This window comes from Pelophylax lessonae (genome assembly GCF_965119305.1).
Source record: "Pelophylax lessonae genome assembly, chromosome: 5".
NCBI classification, from domain to species: Eukaryota; Metazoa; Chordata; class Amphibia; order Anura; family Ranidae; genus Pelophylax; species Pelophylax lessonae.
In genome coordinates, this window is record NC_138772.1 from 443865630 (window position 1) to 443882473 (window position 16844).

General features: G+C 44.6%; 1 protein-coding gene across 1 annotated transcript in view; it reads left to right on the forward strand.

The window, feature by feature from the left end:
* The first annotated feature begins 2722 nt into the window (after positions 1-2722).
* Positions 2723-16844, forward strand: part of LOC309556811 (uncharacterized protein C8orf34 homolog) — a 424769-nt gene continuing 410647 nt past the window's right edge. Inside the window, exon 1 of the mRNA XM_082259329.1 lies at positions 2723-2935. Coding sequence (XP_082115455.1) covers positions 2867-2935 — 69 coding nt within the window. The 5' untranslated portion in view covers positions 2723-2866. The remainder of the gene's footprint in view (positions 2936-16844) is intronic.

Below are 16844 nucleotides of genomic sequence, written 5' to 3' on the forward strand. Positions count from 1 at the left end.
AGTATCATATACACAGTATATAGCTGTGTGTGTACAGTATAGTGTCATATACGCAGTGTATAGCTCTGTGTGTACAGTATAGTGTCATATACACAGTATATAGCTCTGTGTGTGTACAGTATAGTGTCATATACACAGTATATAGCTCTGTGTGTGTACAGTATAGTGTCATATACACAGTATATAGCTCTGTGTGTACAGTATAGTCTCATATACACAGTATATAGCTCTGTGTGTGTACAGTATAGTGTCATATACACTGTATATAGCTCTGTGTGTACAGTATAGTCTCATATACACAGTATATAGCTCTGTGTGTGCAGTATAGTGTCATATACACAGTATATAGCTCTGTGTGTACAGTATAGTGTCATATACACAGTATATAGCTCTGTGTGTACAGTATAGTGTCATATACACTGTATATAGCTCTGTGTGTACAGTATAGTCTCATATACACAGTATATAGCTCTGTGTGTACAGTATAGTGTCATATACACAGTATATAGCTCTATGTGTGTACAGTATAGTGTCATATAAACTGTATATAGCTGTGTGTGTACAGTATAGTGTCATATACACTGTATATAGCTGTGTGTGTACAGTATAGTGTCATATACACAGTATATAGCTCTGTGTGTATAGAATAGTCTCATATACACAGTATATAGCTGTGTGTACAGTATAGTCTCATATACACTGTATATAGCTCTGTGTGTACAGTATAGTGTCATATACACAGTATATAGCTCTGTGTGTACAGTATAGTCTCATATACACTGTATATAGCTCTTTGTGTGCAGTATAGTGTCATATACACAGTATATAGCTCTGTGTGTGCGGTATAGTGTCATATACACAGTATATAGCTCTGTGTGTACAGTATAGTGTGATATACACAGTATATAGCTGTGTGTGTACAGTATAGTGTCATATACACAGTATATAGCTCTGTGTGTACAGTATAGTGTCATATACACAGTATATAGCTCTGTGTGTACAGTATAGTGTCATATACACTGTATATAGCTCTGTGTGTACAGTATAGTGTCATATACACAGTACATAGCTCTGTGTGTGCAGTATAGTGCCATATGCACAGTATATAGTTGTGTGTGTACAGTATAGTATATAGCCCCCTGTGCTCCCCATACATTGTACAGAGGATGGAGTGTCAGTTAGGGTGTCGGGCACTGCCCAATCACACAAGGAGCTGTCAGGGGGCACCTAATCGGGTTGATGTTGGTGTCTTCTAGCTGGAGGGCTCCTGGAAGGAGTGCGGTGTTGCTGTGAGGAGGAGGAGTAGGGGGAGGTTGGTGCTGTGTGTACAGTATAGTCTCATATACACAGTATATAGCTCTGTGTGTACAGTATAGTGTCATATACACAGTATATAGCTCTGTGTGTACAGTATAGTCTCATATACACAGTATATAGCTCTGTGTGTACAGTATAGTATCATATACACAGTATATAGCTCTGTGTGTGTACAGTATAGTATCATATACACAGTATATAGCTGTGTGTGTACAGTATAGTGTCATATACACAGTGTATAGCTCTGTGTGTACAGTATAGTGTTATATACACAGTATATAGCTCTGTGTGTGTACAGTATAGTGTCATATACACTGTATATAGCTGTGTGTGTACAGTATAGTGTCATATACACAGTATATAGCTCTGTGTGTACAGTATAGTCTCATATACACAGTATATAGCTCTGTGTGTGTACAGTATAGTGTCATATACACTGTATATAGCTGTGTGTGTACAGTATAGTCTCATATACACTGTATATAGCTCTGTGTGTACAGTATAGTGTCATATACACTGTATATAGCTCTGTGTGTACAGTATAGTCTCATATACACTGTATATAGCTCTGTGTGTGCAGTATAGTCTCATATACACAGTATATAGCTCTGTGTGTGCAGTATAGTCTCATATGCACAGTATATAGTTGTGTGTGTACAGTATAGTGTCATATACACTGTATATAGCTCTGTGTGTGTACAGTATAGTGTCATATACACTGTATATAGCTGTGTGTGTACAATATAGTGTCATATACACAGTATATAGCTCTGTGTGTGTACAGTATAGTGTCATATACACTATATATAGCTGTGTGTGTACAGTATAGTGTCATATACACAGTATATAGCTCTGTGTGTACAGTATAGTCTCATATACACAGTATATAGCTCTGTGTGTGTACAGTATAGTGTCATATACACTGTATATAGCTGTGTGTGTACAGTATAGTCTCATATACACTGTATATAGCTCTGTGTGTACAGTATAGTGTCATATACACTGTATATAGCTCTGTGTGTACAGTATAGTCTCATATACACTGTATATAGCTCTGTGTGTGCAGTATAGTCTCATATACACAGTATATAGCTCTGTGTGTGCAGTATAGTGCCATATGCACAGTATATAGTTGTGTGTGTACAGTATAGTATATAGCCCCCTGTGCTCCCCATACATTGTACATAGGATGGAGTGTCAGTTAGGGTGTCGGGCACTGCCCAATCACACAAGGAGCTGTCAGGGGGCACCCAATCGGGTTGATCGTTGGTGTCTTCCAGCTGGAGGGCTCCTGGAAGGAGTGCGGTGTTGCTGTGAGGAGGAGGAGGAGTAGGGGGAGGTTGGTGAGGAGTAGGGGAGGTGGGTTGGTTGGTGAGGAGTAGGGGAGGTGGGTTGCTCGGTTGGGAGGAGGGTTGTCCTCCTCATGCACCTTCCAGGCAGTGCCGGGCGGATGAGAAGTGATCACACCGGAGGGATGATGATGTCTTCTCCGCTCCCTCCGCCGTCTGTCTGCTGATCACACCGGCGGCTCTCCGATCATCACCTCCTCATGGCGTCTCGGCAGCAAACCCGGATCCAGGTCTACCTGGAGACCAACCGGATCGGTCCGCTGTTTGAGGTGAGCGGGGTACCGGGGGATGGAGGCACATGGCGGGGCTCGGTACCGGTGATCGGAGCACACTGTTCATGTACTGGGAGAGAGAAGAAGAGGAATGAGGATACATAGCGATGCAGCGTGATGTGTGTACCGGTGTTGTGCCGATTCCGGTTTCCTACAGGAATGTGCATGGCTCTGGGGACCCGACACACACACACCGGGGCCAGGCTGGGAAGCGTACAGGCAGAGCAGTGAGGAAGGATCGGGGGTTAGTGGTATGGAAGAAGAAGGGATTGAAGGTGATTGGTATGGAAGAAGTAGGGATCGGGGCCATTGTGTGTGTGCGGGGAAATGCTGACTCCACAGCGTCCTCAGTGTTGCCATAGTGAGGGGAGCGGCGCCCAGGTGTATCGCTGCTGGAGGCCCCACAGCGCCCCTAGAGGCCTTGTGCTTCATAGCGGCCCGACCACCAATTACACTGTAATTCCACCTGTGCAGCCAATTAGCGATAACACCTACTTTATAGTGTCACATCTTCCCTGTCACATGGCATCACTACAAAAGTATTTCAAAATTGATGTTTAGTATTTTAAGTGCTTTTTAGTGGCTTAAAAAACCTTAGACTCTCTCCCTGCTTTGTAATGTTTAGGAGGGGGCTGTGGAATAGTTTAACACAATTAACCCTGTCTGTACTGTGTTCACAGTTGTTCATTATCAGCTTTAAACTAGATTTGAACACTGTCCTAACAAAGGGTTAAAAACGTAGAAACCACCCTCCTGCATTGCATGTTAAAAGAGAAGTACAGCCAAAGCTCTTTCAGCCCTACCTATCCTATGGATCACAGAAGTGCACTTAGTTTTGCTCGCTTGTGACCCATTTTCAGCCAACAGAGGGCAAAAGCCTGCTGTCGTCTGACATCACTTGTCTGGTCCAGGCTCTGGATCGATCCTGACTTTAATGTTGGGATTCACCCAGAAGCCTTCACTGGTAACTGCCTCAGCCTCTCAGCAATCCACTGAGAGCCTCAGCCAGCTGCTTTCACCCCCTCCACAGCCCAGTGATCCACTGAGAGCCTGGACCAGCAGCTCCTGACCCCTCCACAGCCCAGTGATCCACTAAAAGCCTGGGCCAGCAGCTTTTGCCCCTTCCACAGCCCAGCGATCCACTGAGAGCCTGAGCCAGCTGCTCCTGCCCCTCCACAGCCAGCGATCTACTAAGAGCCTGAGCCCGCTGTTCCCGCCCCTCCACAGCCCAGCAATCTACTGAGAGCCTGAGACCGCTGCTCCCCCTCCACAGCCCAGTGATCCACAGAGCCTCAGCCAGCTTCTCCCACCCCCTCCACAGCCCAGCAATTCACTAAGAGCCTGAGCCAGCAGCTCCTGCCCCCTCCACAGCCCAGCGATCCACTGAGAGCCTGAGCCAGCAGCTCATGTCCCCTCCACAGCCCAGTGCTCCACTGAGAGCCTGGGCCAGCAGCTTCCGCCCCCTCCACAGCCCAGTGATCCACTGAGAGCCTGGACCAGCAGCTCCTGACCCCTCCACAGCCCAGTGATCCACTAAAAGCCTGGGCCAGCAGCTTTTGCCCCTTCCACAGCCCAGCGATCCACTGAGAGCCTGAGCCAGCTGCTCCTGCCCCTCCACAGCCAGCGATCTACTAAGAGCCTGAGCCCGCTGTTCCCGCCCCTCCACAGCCCAGCAATCTACTGAGAGCCTGAGCCCGCTGCTCCTGCCCCTCCACAGCCAGCGATCTACTAAGAGCCTGAGCCCGCTGTTCCCGCCCCTCCACAGCCCAGCAATCTACTGAGAGCCTGAGACCGCTGCTCCCCCTCCACAGCCCAGTGATCCACAGAGCCTCAGCCAGCTTCTCCCACCCCCTCCACAGCCCAGCAATTCACTAAGAGCCTGAGCCAGCAGCTCCTGCCCCCTCCACAGCCCAGCGATCCACTGAGAGCCTGAGCCAGCAGCTCATGTCCCCTCCACAGCCCAGTGCTCCACTGAGAGCCTGGGCCAGCAGCTTCCGCCCCCTCCACAGCCCAGTGATCCACTGAGAGCCTGGACCAGCAGCTCCTGACCCCTCCACAGCCCAGTGATCCACTAAAAGCCTGGGCCAGCAGCTTTTGCCCCTTCCACAGCCCAGCGATCCACTGAGAGCCTGAGCCAGCTGCTCCTGCCCCTCCACAGCCAGCGATCTACTAAGAGCCTGAGCCCGCTGTTCCCGCCCCTCCACAGCCCAGCAATCTACTGAGAGCCTGAGCCCGCTGCTCCTGCCCCTCCACAGCCAGCGATCTACTAAGAGCCTGAGCCCGCTGTTTCCGCCCCTCCACAGCCCAGCAATCTACTGAGAGCCTGAGACCGCTGCTCCCCCTCCACAGCCCAGTGATCCACAGAGCCTCAGCCAGCTTCTCCCACCCCCTCCACAGCCCAGCAATTCACTAAGAGCCTGAGCCAGCAGCTCCTGCCCCCTCCACAGCCCAGCGATCCACTGAGAGCCTTAGCCAGCAGCTCATGTCCCCTCCACAGCCCAGTGCTCCACTGAGAGCCTGGGCCAGCAGCTTCCGCCCCCTCCATAGCCCAGTGATCCACTGAGAGCCTGAGCCCGCTGCTCCTGCTCCCTCCACAGCCCAGCACTCCACTGAGAGCCTGAGCCAGCTGCTCCCGCCCCCTTTACAGCCAAGCTCTCCAATGAGAGCCTGAGTCAGCTGCTCCTGCCCCCCCATGGCCCAGCACTGCACTGAGAGCCTGAGCCAACTGCTCTCAGAAAACAAAACAAACATATAGTAGGGTTTTTCTCAAGTGTGACTGCAAAAGTGCAAACTCCCTTTAAATCATATCTCCACTTGAGCAGTGGAACTGGGAATATCACCTATTTTATATTTTTGCACTTGCAATGGCATTTACTAGTCTCATGTTACTATATCTGCTAAAGAAAGTCAATGGTTTAATAACTGGCTTGGTGGTTTTATTACAGCACAGGGTATACACAGTGTGCATGCCTTATTTTCACAAACTCCTTGAAAGCCAGAACATAGCCTTATACAGTATGGTCGTTTTTAGTGCTGTGGGGATCTGCTGAGTATAATATTCACTCTGATTTCAGTTTAGCGGAGACAGCTCAATGAAAAGTGAGTTCAGACAGGTTGCTGTGCTCTTCTCACTACTTTTAAATAAATGAAATATGTCATTTGACAGATCTGTGGTTAGTTAGCTGTTCGTAGTATAGAAAGCTATAGGTTTTGGTTTATTGAAGTCACTAGATGTTTACATGTTACTTTGAAACCACTTTCTTTCCAGTGCACCCTGGAACCCAGGGGAGGAGAGAGGTGGGGGCACTGGGTACAGCCAGGGCTGCTGTTAGAAATCACGGGGCCCCATACAGATTACCTGGCAGGGCCCCCCCAAGAAAATATTAAAGATATATTTAGCTAAAATTACAACAAAATCACTATTAGCAGACACAAATATAACATAACTCACATAATTCCTGCTAAATCTAAAAAAAAAAAAAAAATATGTTAAATAAAAAAGAAGATGAGATGAGAAAAATATACAGACTGGGCAGTTTGAGCTCAGTGATCAGAGAGACAGAGAGAGAGAAACAAAGTTACAATTTACAAATAAACTCCTGAGCAGAGATAAGTGCTGGGAGGGGGGGCCCACACAAGAGAGGGGGATTAGTGAGGGACGACTGTCTCTTTCTCAGCAGATAAAAGCTGATAGCAGGGAGAGGGACAGATCAGATTCAGGTGCTGGAGGAAGATTTCTGTATTTGTTGTCCATCACTAATCCCCCTCTCTGTGTGGGCCCCCCTGCGTGCTCGGGCCCCCTACAAGAGGGCTGGTGGTCCCCCCCTATCAGCGGCCCTGGGTACAGCAAAGCCTTTCCATCCTTTTAGCAAATCACCCTTGCCCCAGTGTTAGGGGTGGGGGCTTCTTCCCCATCTCTGATGCCCCAAAAGGAGGTAGGGGTCATTTGGGAAGGAGGGGGGAGGACCCCCCTTGTAATAAGGGGATTGACCACATAACTTTTCTTTCCAGAGGAATGAGTATGGGGGTACATTAGTACCCATGCCCACAAGGTGAAGAAATACTATAATGAAATAAAACTCAAGCACATACTTACTGGCTTAAAAAAATATTGTGTATGAATGTCCCTACAAGGTAAATCTAGTTAACAATGTCCAGCGATGTTATCCACGTGACGTTCAATGATGTAATCCATGTCAATGACAGTGACCTATTGCCCACCGATCTGTACATGCCGTACTCCCACCACTAAATGACAGCTTCCCAGCTGTTTTAATACTGCCAGGAATTTCCAGTGATGCCACTGGCCAAAGCTCCATGTTAGTTAGTCTATGGGGGTTTACATCTCAGTATCTGAATCCATCTAGGTCAGAAAAAAAATGGAAACAAGTCTGCAATCTTCTCTATTTTTTTTTTTAAAAATGTGTCGAATTTGATGTTGTCAGATGTAAATGGACTTGCATCTCGCCTGTAGACCTAACTTGGGTTTATTAGGCTCCAGCAGGGAAAAACTGAACAGACACAGATCATAGCTTTTGGCTCCGATTCAGTGGGGATCTGTTCACACGCTGATCAGAAATGACATGGCTGGTGTGAAGGGGCCCTTCGTTAGACTTTAATGCAACCCTGTTGCCAAATTAAAGTATGGAAGGAAATTGCACCTAGCAGAAATGATCATTAAGACTTATTTGTCCTGCTGCCCCTGCCTCATATCTCTACCTTTTTTAGAATGTCTGTGGTTCTGGTCGCTACTATGTCTCAGGGACACATAAAGGTCCTTTATGTGATCTGCAACGATGTACTAAAAGTAGCTATAATAGTTTTATTTTATTCAGATTACAAGTTCTTGAACTGATACTTTATTGGTAGAATAATGGCAAATAAAAGTAACATTCAGTACAGTGTATGCCTATAACATTGATTTTGGTGGTTACTTTCTAAAAAGAATGCAACAGTGGTTTCTCCCTTTGGGACCATACCTGTCTAATTACTTAAATAATATTTTCATTTACCATTTAGAGGTGGCAGTGGAATTTGTAACTAATGAAGGTGTTGATTCAATTACTTCTGTGATTGTTTTTTTCTTATTTGCTCTGCCATCCCCTTCTCTACACAGCTGTGTTCTATATTATTTAAAAGAGATATATGTTTTTTTATTTTAGAATTAGGATCCTTTCACACGAACAGATCCGCCTGTCAGTTTTATAGGCGGATCTGATCGGATCCTCCATGCATCCCTATGGGGCAGCGGATGTCAGCAGAGACATGTCCGCTGACACCCGCTGCCATCTGCATCTGATCATGTTTGTGAAATCCGGACGGATGGAAACCTTATTTTCCATCCGTCCAGGGGATCGGATCGGATGGGATCGGATGAGAGCGGACAGGCGGTTCCCCATAGAGAGCAGTGGGGCTCTGACACCTCCGTCTCCGCACAAAGAGCGGAGAGAAAGCTGTCACCTTACTGCTCAGCAGGGATCAGTGTATCGATCCCCCGCTGAGCAGTACGGAGTCCGCCGACGGAGCGGACCGTGTGAAAGGATCCTTATATTTAGGTGGATGCAGCATCTGTCCCCTGGTGCCTCTAATACTGAGAACCGAGCGATGGAACAACGCTGATGGTTCGGTTCTCACAGCTCCGAGAGCAGAGAGCTGCTGACTGGCTGACTGGATCTCTGCTCTGCCCCGTCCTCGCTCACTGGAGTGCTGGGCTGTGGAGGGGGCGGGAGCAGCCGGCTTAGGCTCTCAGCGGTTCGCTGAGCTGGCTGTCGGTCCAGACATGTGGGCAGATCCTGACTCCATGGTGGTGATGAAGCCCGAGCCTGGACCAGTTCTGTGACGTCAGAGTGTGTGATCCACAGGAGAAGTACATCCAAGCAAGCTTGGACTGTACTTCTCCTTTAAAGAGCTGTTCATGAAGAAATTATTCTATTTGATGTTTCGATGGATGAAATAAAGTAGCCGTTCTTATGCCAAGAAGTCCTGGTGCTGGATTTCTACTTTTCTATTGGATTTTTTGACAGTTAGTACTACGTGAATTCGGGCACAGGTGTCTTGATCTTATCCTGCTAACTATAATGGAATTTTGGGGTTGTTGCACTTTTCCCATTGTCTTAAAGACTTGTCTAATTAAAACTTTATGGAGAGCTGTACAGAGCAAGGGAGTGGTTGACTCACTCTGTGTGTACTAAGGCCGGCCATAGACGGAGCGTTTTTCTTTCCTGCAACCAAAGAAAATCTCTGGATTCCCCCATCAACACAGTGGAAATCCCTCCTGCGGAGCCATTGTGTTCTCCTTGTGAGAACATAGTGATTGTTGCTGGTGGCTAAAATTGCCGCTTGCAATAATCGCATGTAAAATCAGACATGCTGGTTGTACCCAAGGCGATCGATCGATGAACTTGGGTGCATTCAGCCTGCTCATACAATGTTTGAATTTTGGCGGGTTCCTGCTGAACCGTTTTTTTCTGCAGGGAAATTAAACGTCAAAAATATTTCTAAGCAGTAGTTCTTTTTACCTAGCTAAAAGTATGTTCGTATGTACTGTGTGTGTATGTATGTGTGTGTATATATATATATATATATATATATATATGTGTGTATGTATGTATGTATGCATGTATGTATATATATATATATATATATATATGTATATATATATACATATGTGTGTGTGTGTGTGTGTGTGTGTGTGTGTGTGTGTGTGTGTGTGTGTGTGTGTGTGTATATAATATTATATATATATTTATACACAGGGCTTTTTTTTTTAGCAGGAACTACGTTCCTCCACCTCTGGCTAAGGCTCTATGCTCCTCACTATCACATGTAAACACAGGAGCCCTGCTAATTTCCCAACAGCTCCCACAGATTAGATTTCCTGAGCAGATCCCAGTGCAGGACAGGGACAAGAGAGATACAACATGTGGTAGGCTGTACCCTCTGTGATCTCTATTTTCCCTAGTGCCCAGTTTCTAATGCAACTGGTGGATGATCTGCATGAGACGGAGCCCCCTATAGTATAGGGAGGTACTGCAGCCGGATGGGTGCTTCAGCTTAAAACACACAACAAAAGTAAGACACATGGCAGATGGTGGAGCTTTTAAGGAGTGGGGGAGAAGATAAGGGCAGTGGAGGAAAAGGTTGTGTGCGTAAGGTCATTGCTAAAGAGGGGGTGAAAGTGAGATGTGGAATGCAAAGGTAAGCAGCTGTAAAAGAAGGCTGAACTCTGTACCCTTTGTGTAGCGCACACCAGAACTCTACACTTTTTGTGCAGCACATCCTTGAACACTGCACTCTGTATGTAGTGCATTCCTGAACTCTGCACTCTGTGTGTATGTGTAACCCATTTTGTACTCTATGGGGTAGATTTACTAAAACTGGTGCATTCAGAATTTGCTGCAGCTGTGCATGGAAGCCAATCGGATTCTAACTTCAGCTTGTTCATTTAAGCTTTGGCAATAAAACCTGGAAGCTGATTGGTTTCTATGCAGAGTTGCACCAGATTTTGAACTCTCCAGTTTTAGTAGGTAACCCTGTGTGTAGCACACCCCTGAACTCTGCATCTGTGTTTAGCGCACCCCTGAGCTCTGCACTCTATATGTAGTGTACCTCTGAATTCTGTACATAGCACACCCCTGAGCTCTGCACTCTGTATGTAGTGTACCTCTGAATTCTGTACATAGCGCACCCCTGAGCTCTGCACTCTGTATGTAGTGTATCTCTGAATTCTGTACATAGCAGACCCCTGAGCTCTGCACTCTGTATGTAGTGTATCTCTGAATTCTGTACATAGCACACCCCTGAGCTCTGCACTCTGTATGTAGTGTATCTCTGAATTCTGTACATAGCACACCCCTGAGCTCTGCACTCTGTATGTAGTGTATCTCTGAATTCTGTACATAGCACACCCCTGAGCTCTGCACTCTGTATGTAGTGTACCTCTGAATTCTGTACATAGCAGACCCCTGAGCTCTGCACTCTGTATGTAGTGTATCTCTGAATTCTGTACATAGCGCACCCCTGAGCTCTGCACTCTGTATGTAGTGTACCTCTGAATTCTGTACATAGCGCACCCCTGAGCTCTGCACTCTGTATGTAGTGTACCTCTGAATTCTGTACATAGCGCACCCCTGAGCTCTGCCCTCTGTATGTAGTGTACCTCTGCACTCTGTATGTAGCTTACCCCCTAAACTCTGCACTCTGTATGTAGCTTACCCCCTAAACTCTGCACTCTGTGTGTAACGCACCCCTGAATCCTGCACTCTGGACATAATGCACTTCTGGTATTTAATACTACTTTTAAGACCCTCCCACTGCTAGTAAAATTTGGCCACAGCTGCTATGTGATGCCGTTTGGCGTGCGTGCGTGCGAGTGTGTGTCATGGTTGAGTTCCTGCACCTATGTTCTGTGAAAAAAAGCCCTGTATACCAGAGATGTATAGTAACGAAGTAGAACTACTTAAGTACTGTACTTAAGTACCGAAATGCGGTATCTGTACTTTCCTAGAGTAGAATTTTTTTCTCCTACTTCTACTTTTACTTCACTAAATTTTTTCGATGATTTCGATACTTCTACTCAAGTATTTTTTTTTTGTGCTGCATAGTTACTCGTTACTTTTAAAAAAATTACCACTGCCAGAACAGTAGATGGCAGGTTGCATAAAGCTCAAAAAAATGTGTATAATGTCATTTGTAAATCAGCGCATACGGAAATAAAGGCTGTGTATAATAAAAGCTGCTATACCAAATCTTTCCAATAAAAAGAAAATATGAAACAAACAAATAAATGGTGCTACAGCGCTTAAAGTGCATCAAGAAACTACTAACAAACACAGGTTAATCATTTGAAATAATAAAAAACAATATGATGTTCAAACGTTTGACTTCTTTCTTTAATAACTACATAACACAGTACTTGTACTTCTACTTTCAGTACTTGAGTAGAATTTTTTTTTCAAAACTACTGGTACTTTTTACTTTTAGTACTTAAGTAGCAAATTTTTTTAAAAAACTACTTGCAATACTTAAGTAAAAAAAATGTTGAATACTTTAGTACTTCTACTTAAGTAACTTTTTCTGCGAGCACTTCCACTTCTACTCAAGTCACTTTTTGATCGAGCACTTGTACTTTTACTCAAATAGAACTTTCGAGTACTTTATACAAGTCTGCTGTATACACACAGTATATAATGTTAGTTACACCACTATACATGTCCTTTAATGCCTTCTATGGTAACATCACTGTCCACAATTAGATTGGTATAAAATGATAATCTATCCTAACAGCTTCTAGGCTTGAAAGATCAAAGATTCTGTATTCTTTTGAGGCAAAAATGTGAGTTTTTCATGTGCTTCTTGGGGTGATGATTAGCAAGTGTTCCGCAGGGTGTAAGTTCTTAGGAAACATCTCATATCATTATATTCCTTCGAGCCCGAAGTTTATAACAAGATCTATAGACAATGCTAACAATGTTGGGCTCATTCATACTTTCATCTTTGAAGAGTGATCTGTGATGGACCGCTTTTTACACAGGAGTGCAGGCATGGCTGACAAGCATTTAGGAGGCAGTTCTGCCGCCTTCTAAATGTCTATTTATTTATTTTTTTGACAACCAAACAGGGTTTTGAAATGCTTAGCTTGCTGCTGCAGCGTGGCTCCATTAACCTAAATGGGTCGCATTTATCGGTGGTACTGTTCACCGAACGCGACAATGGGGATCATTGTTTTCTGCCCTGTGAAGTAAAGCATTGTGGTCATGCAGCATGTCGGGCTGCATTTGTGGCTTAAGGTAGAGGGGAGCATAAAAACGTGCCTCAACTGTCCCCTGTGACCCAAAGGGTAGCCTAGGCTGCGAAAAAGAAATAAATGGATTCCCCCATCCACAAAAGTGAGGTGGATAAAGGAACCCCCCTGCTATGCTATTGTATTCTGACAGTGAGGACTTCTCTGCTAATAGAATACACTGATCAGAGCTGCAGCTGATTGCAGTCACTGCACAGTAAAGCTGGGGTATGGGAAGCAGTAGCCAGTCAGATAATGTGCTGACATGTAGCTTTCTGATGGAAAGAGAAAGAAGTGACAGAGAGATGAGCTCATTACTATTACTATGCTATTTCTCTTTCACTGTACAGCAAAGATCTGGGCTCAGAGGAAGTAAGTTGAATGTTGCTGGCCATCAGACTGAGGACATCTAGTGGCAGAATAAAAGTACTGCAGGGAAAATCCTTGGATTGAAGCTGAATATTGCAGCAAAGTCTAGCTTTGTTTTTCTTACCCTTTTAAATTGGCAAGTTATTTTTATGTTTTTGCATTTGGCTGGAGTTCTGATTTATGTTAATGAAGATGTAAACTTTTGGGACCTTCTTTAGTTTCCTCCTTTAGGCATTACACAATGCCCTTCTGGCACTGTGGCTGTAGGAAGAGCTGTAAATACTGCCCGGAAATAAGGACAGTGTGTATTTACATGTCTGTCCTATTCTGGAGCCAGATTTTGTCTGGTAAATAGGTGCTGAACCTGGATGATACCGGAACAAAGACTGAAATCAGAAGACAGAAGATGGAAACACTGCACACCGGAGCCCAGCCACTATACAGAAAGGTAAAGATACAGTGTTCTATCAGAATACTGCTACCTATCAGATTCTGGAACCCGGAAGTGACGTTCAGATGAAACCAACTTACTGCGCGTGCACCATGTGTTCCAACATGGCCGCTATGCGTTCCAATAGGTTTCCTAATGTGACAGAACACGAAGCAGTGGCGGACATATTCCTACACCCACGCAAGACTTGAATTTTACATTTGTTTTAGCAGTAAACTCCCCTTATAGACTGAAATAGACTATTTCACCACGACCGAGTGAAATAGTCTATTTCACTATATAATCGGTTTGTCGCTAAGCAATGCGGGGTGTACCAAGATGGCCATTTCCACCTTTTACATGCAGGTTTCTAGCTATATTTACTATTTTACAAAAATAATAGAAATGTAATACTGTTATTCAGTATATAAGGTGAGTTTACTGCTAAAATAAATGTAAAATTCAAGACCTGCGTCGGTGTAAGAAGATGTCCGCCGCTGCTTCGTGTTCTGTCACATTAGGAAACCTATTGGAACGCATAGCAGCCATGTTGGAACGCATGGCACATGCGCAGTAAGTTGTTCTTGTCCGAACGTCACTTCCGGTTGCAGAATCTGATAGGTAGAGGTCTTCTGATAGAACAACGGCTTCAGCCTAACGCCTCGTACACACGCATCGATAGTTGGCTTTGAATTTTCGGCCAACGTCCGATCGGCCGATTTTCGGCTTGTTAGTATGATGCTTTTCGACAACCGACTCTGACTTTTCAGCCGAACAAAATCTGGTGTGCAGGCTATAAAATTTTTGTTGGCCGTCAACAGAACGGCCGATTTTCCGTCAGTCAGTACAGATTTCGGCAGACAAAAATCTGATGAGCAAGACTGGGCATGCTCAGAGAAGAAAAAACACACGGAAAGTAAACCAGCACATGACATCACTTCTGCAGTTGGTTGTTGTTGGCCGACAAAATTCGTATGCAGTCTAGAGCACATTTCAACCAACACAACAACACTGGACACAAGACAGCCAATCGGTCGGCCGATAATCGTTGCGTGTGTACAAGGCATAAAATCCTCCTGACTTCTCTCCTCTGACATGTTTCGTCTCACCCATGGGGCTTATTCATAGAGATGTTCTCTATCATTCTTCTGATTGTCTTCTGCCAGCCTGAATGAGCTTGTTTGAATGTCGGCACCAGTCTTTTGGGCTTGGGACTTCATGGGGAGGCTTTTTAGTGCTTTGAGCAAAGATTGAGCCAGTCTTATTGGGTAAAAATGAAGATGAAGGTATTGATTGGGCAATAGATCTCTTTAAAAGGTAACAAATACCTGTTTAGCACATATCTCTAAGGCTAGATGTTGTATAAAAGCAGCCTGGCATAAAGGAACACTTGACACATAGTAGTACAGCCATATGATAAATGAACAGTTTATTGCCAAGTCTTGGTGTCCAGGTTTCATAATGTAATGCTAATTTCACTGTGTGTGTGTGTGGGGGGGGCGCATTCTGAATAATTACCCCCGTGTCCAGGCACAGGGCTCTCAGCTCAATTCAGACTTCATTATTAAAATGTCTCAGTAGACACAAAAATTACTCCTTTTTTTCCCGCTATTCATCTTCTTCCCCGGACTGCTCTATTTGCTAATTTCCTATGATCATATTCTGAAGTGTTCTTACAGGGTAAAGCTTCTGCTATGGACTATTTCAGCTTGCAGTTGCTACACAACATATATGAAGAAGCATGGCAATGAACATATGAGCGAAAAAGCTCTTTAAGTAGGCCTCTCAAATAAAACAAACCTCTGCTTTGTTATAGGGATCCTCCAGTGCCCTCTTACCTTGGCTTCTCCAACATATATCGGGGACTATGACAGAGGTGGCTTGAACAGGATCATGTGACAGCTCCGTGTCAGGCTGGATGCAGTGGATTAATTCACTCATTCCGTTTTTTTGTTTTTTTTATTGTAAACTCTTCTAACCCTCTTGTCCTGCATTGTATTGTAACTGTACTCCTCTCCATTTATTTTCTAGAGCACTGCACAAACTGTTGCTGCTATATAAATCCTGTATAATAATATTTGACTTGTTGGGTGTGGTTGCTCTTAGAGCCCTTAGACAGTTCACATAGTGGGAACGCGCGTTTCCGCTTGCGATTTTTTTTTTCTTTTCTACCACTTCTGCGTGTCGTGTATAGGACAGCCCATTCGCTTGCATTATTGAATGGCTTAAACAGTTCTTTGATGTAGAATGTCTGAAATGGAAATTGTATTAGAAACCTATTTAGCAGCAGAAAAAGATAAGACACAAGATTCCCTGAAGAAGTCCCGCCCGGGGACGTAACGCGTATGGAGGGGAAGGGGCCGGTGACGTCACCCGCCATCCATCGGCATCGGGAAGTGTCCCTGTGTATCTCGAACAAGCTGATTCAGTGCACTGTTTCACAGTGCCCTGTCAGGTAATTTTATGCACGTTTATCAATAAACAGAGGTTTATTGGGATGGAAAAGGATAAAGCACTATGTCCGGATTTTCTTTTATGGTTGGTTGCGCGGAGTTCCTTAGAGGGAAGTGTGCATACCAATATTGAGTCTGGTACGTTTTGGAAAGTTTTCAGTGGAGGATCTGCGGCTATTTGCATTGGGTTACTTGGGATCGGAACCACGCTATCTTTGGAAATTACATCTTGCTTCATTAGCCGTCTGGTGACACAGGGGCTAAAATTGAGGTGAGGAGATAGTGTGATTGGGTGGAGGACTCACTGAGCGGAGCACATCCTTGTCTGTCTTGTGCATGACCACAACTAATTCACATTGGGACTTTCATTCTATTCATTGTATACATTTTATTAGGCTTTTATTAGGATTTTATTTTATGAGCGCTGCACTATTTTTTGTATATGTATGCTTTTTAGGGATTTTGATCTATTGACCCTGGGTGCTTAGCAGCTTAGGAGTGTAGGAGTCGGGTCATGTGCTGATTTATCTATTTTGTATATAAATCCTGTATAATAATATTTGACTTGTTGGCTGAGGTTGTTCTTAGGCCCCTTTTACAGTTCACATAGCGGGAACACGTGTTTCCGCTTGCGATTTTCTTTTTTTTTTTTTTACAACTTCTGCGTGTCGTGTATAGGACAGCCCATTCGCTTGCATTATTAAATGTGTTAAACAGTTCTTTGATGTAGAATGTCTGAAATGGAAATTGTTATAGAAATATATTTAGCAGCAGAAAAAGATAAGACACAAGTTGTATTTTATACATTGGAGTAAATTAGCAACTTCACAGCTATTTCCACTGTGCATTTCGAAGTTTGGACTTAATAAAGTT